Raw genomic sequence first — 3194 nt, forward strand, 5'->3', positions numbered from 1 at the left:
CTACTAAAATTACATTCCATGTATTCAGTTTTAGTTCTACTCAAATGAAGGCGTTTAGACTCCAATGTAGACTTCCATAATTTAAGTTTTTCCTGAGCTTTTTCTCTCGTCTTATCCATGAGAAGGATATCGTCAGCAAAAAGCATACACCAAGGCACATCCTCGTGTAAATGTTCAGTAAGACCATCCATAACTAAAGCAAAAATATACGGGCTTAAAGTCGATCCCAGATGTAATCCAACAGAAATAGGAAAATATTTGCTCAGTCCTGCTTCAGTTCGAACACAATTAACGACTCTAGTATACATATCTTTAATGACTTGAATATAAGTCATATCAACACATTTCTTCTCAAGAACTCTCCAAAGGATATCTCTTGGAACCTGCTTCTATAGTAGACCTGCCCGACATAAATCCGAATTGATTATGAGAAATCTTTGTAATACGTCTTAGCCTATGTTCAATTACCCTCTCTCATAATTTTAAGGTATGACACATCAACTTAATTCTTCTATAATTTGCACACTCTTGTGCATCTCCTTTATTCCTAAAATAAGGGACTAAAATACTCTTCCTCCACTCCTCTTACATCTTTTTAGTTTTAAAAATTATATTAAAGAGTTTAGTAAGCCAAGAAACTCCTAAATCTCCTAAACATTTCCATACTTCAATTGGGATATTATCAGGTCCTACAGACTTTCCACCCTTGATTCTCTTTAAAGCCTCAACTTCCTTTTTACTAATGCGAAGGTAAAAATGAAACGTTTTATTATTATTAACGAAATTAAATGTATTTTCAGAACTTCATTAAAAATTTTATCAAAATAATTCACCCACTTATGTTGAATATCTTTTTCTAAATGCGTCTGATGTTTATCTTCTTCAGAAACTTCATTAAAGAGGCGTTTGTTAGATAAATGCATATAATCTTTCTCAGAGAAGTAAAAATGTTACGTCTAAGATAATATTAATAGAAGTTCAAAATGATTTGCAAAGGATAGTTTTAACATCTCTAGAATCTCTTAGTAGGAAATTGAATATTGATAAAGCCCACCGCAAAATAGTTGGGATCAGATTAATCTCGGATATTGCATTTGGTGGAATTGCTAGTCTTCCCTTGCTTTGATGTTGCTGCATCTTCAAAGTGCTCTTGCTATAATCTCGCATCAAATTTCTCGGCCATTTATTTTGAGCTTCCCACCTATCTATAGGAAAAAAATTTGGAGGGATTTGTCTAGTATTTATTTACGTTCATATATTTCATCCAATTTGACTTAGATTTACATCATTTTGCTTTAAATGAGGTATTGTTGTGCATCATTTTGCATTAAATGAGGTATTGTTATGCATCATTTGCCCTTGAAAATTTGACATAGGAAATTTGTTTGGTAAGTATGTATCCTCATTTACCTATTTTCTATGAGTTGATGGCTTTCTGTATCCTTTACTAATTCCTTCCACGTGTCTTGGCCACATGAATATCATATCCCCATGGGTTCTTGAGTATCAAAATCTAGTTTAGAACCATTTACTGAGCCATCATTTTCTATGTTCAAGCCATCATTTTCTATGTTCATCCAGTTTTGGAGCAGCAAAACCTTTTTTTATTTGAAGGGTTGCTAGTGATATTAGTAGATTATAACACTGATGTACATCTTCAGTAAGTACTGACAATAAGTGTGCTACTTTTGCTACTTGTCAATTATCTGTTTCATCATCTCCGTTTATGGCTTATTTTGTCAAAACTAAAAAGCTGTTTCTGCACAGTTAATTTTGCTTTCAGGTTGTTGGTTGAAGGATTTTTTTTTCTTATTTATTTACTTATCTGAGCACCTAAAGTTTGATATTTATAATTAAAACATTTTAGTGACATAAGCTTATGTATTTCACTTCTAAAAAAAGATAGCGATGATGATATTTTTGATGTGATGTTAAAGCTTTGAGTGGTAGGCATGTAAATTTGAATTTTTAGGTGTTAGATATGCAAATACATAAAAATTGTGTGGTATATATTTGAATGCCCCCCTTTTTTTTTCTTGACATATAGATTCTGGGAAATCATGTCAAAAGGAATTGAAAGTAGCATGTTGCCATATGGATGCATCGTTTATCTGCTGAGCAAATCAATTGCTTATACTAGTCTATTAATAATCTCTATTTTTCAACTCAAACCATTACATTCTTCTTGGCATTGATCCCATTTTATCGATCTTTTATTGCTTGAAACTCAGGAACATGGACCTGCAGGCACTGCAGCACAATTTGGAGGGGCTCCTGTTCGTGCTGCCCCTGCTCCTCGATCTGGATATGAGGTTGCTAGAAACACTGGCTATGATGCTCCTAGAAATATGGGGTATGATAAATCTGCAGCTCCACACTTCGAAACATCGAGGCCCCCCAGTTACGACCCACCTAGAGGTCTGAACTATGATGCTGCAAGAGGTCCTGGGTATGAAGCTCATAGTATGACAGGTGGAGCACAAGGAGCCGCAGCAACTGCAAATCCTGTTCCCCATATGAATGCCCAGATGCAGACACCTTATGGATCAGCACAAGCCCCTGCAGCATACGGAACACATTTGCAAGCCACTTATGGTACCCAGCAGGTTTCAAACCGCCCTACAGGGGGTTATGAAGCACCGGCTCGCGGTGCAGCTCCTGGTGGAGGGGGTTATGAAGCACCGGCTCGTGGTGCAGCTCCTGGTGGAGGTGGTGGAACTCAGGGGCATAGATGAGGTTTTGTTTTCATCTAGTTAGTTGGGATTTCATGATGATATTGAAGTTTAAATATCCACTGTTACCTTCTTAAGTTAATACTTCTGCTTTCATGGTTTACATCATTTTGTTATCTACTACACAAACTATGTTTATGTTGGTCGATTCATGTTGCATACTTATCTGGCTTATGTAATTCTGATTTTTTATTTTGTTGAAGAATCGCCTAACCTGAATTGCGATTGGCGTGTCGTTCTTCTTAACTCGGATGAAATAAAAAAAAACCGAACTGAACCGACACAATTTCATGCAGTTTTAGTTTTAAAAAGAAGCTGGTTTTTGGGAAATAATTTGATCCGTGTTTATTTTTCTGTTTCAGATTGCTTTATGTACATACAAATTTGAACCCACATAAAGAATTGGATTCTGGGTAGGATTCTGTCATTTGGAATGCTTCTGTTTTTAGATTGAACTATTTA

The 3194-nt window shown here is 35.7% G+C and overlaps 1 protein-coding gene across 1 annotated transcript in view; it reads left to right on the forward strand.

The window, feature by feature from the left end:
- The window catches only part of LOC110023088 (protein FLX-like 2), a 21108-nt gene extending 18217 nt beyond the window's left edge, over positions 1–2891 (forward strand). Inside the window, exon 5 of the mRNA XM_020722312.1 lies at positions 2232–2891. Within this exon, the coding sequence (XP_020577971.1) occupies positions 2232–2735 (504 nt within the window). The 3' untranslated portion in view covers positions 2736–2891. The remainder of the gene's footprint in view (positions 1–2231) is intronic.
- Positions 2892–3194: the final 303 nt, after the last annotated feature.

Source organism: Phalaenopsis equestris, unplaced genomic scaffold, assembly GCF_001263595.1.
Source record: "Phalaenopsis equestris unplaced genomic scaffold, ASM126359v1 Scaffold000210, whole genome shotgun sequence".
In the NCBI taxonomy this organism is placed as follows: domain Eukaryota; kingdom Viridiplantae; phylum Streptophyta; class Magnoliopsida; order Asparagales; family Orchidaceae; genus Phalaenopsis; species Phalaenopsis equestris.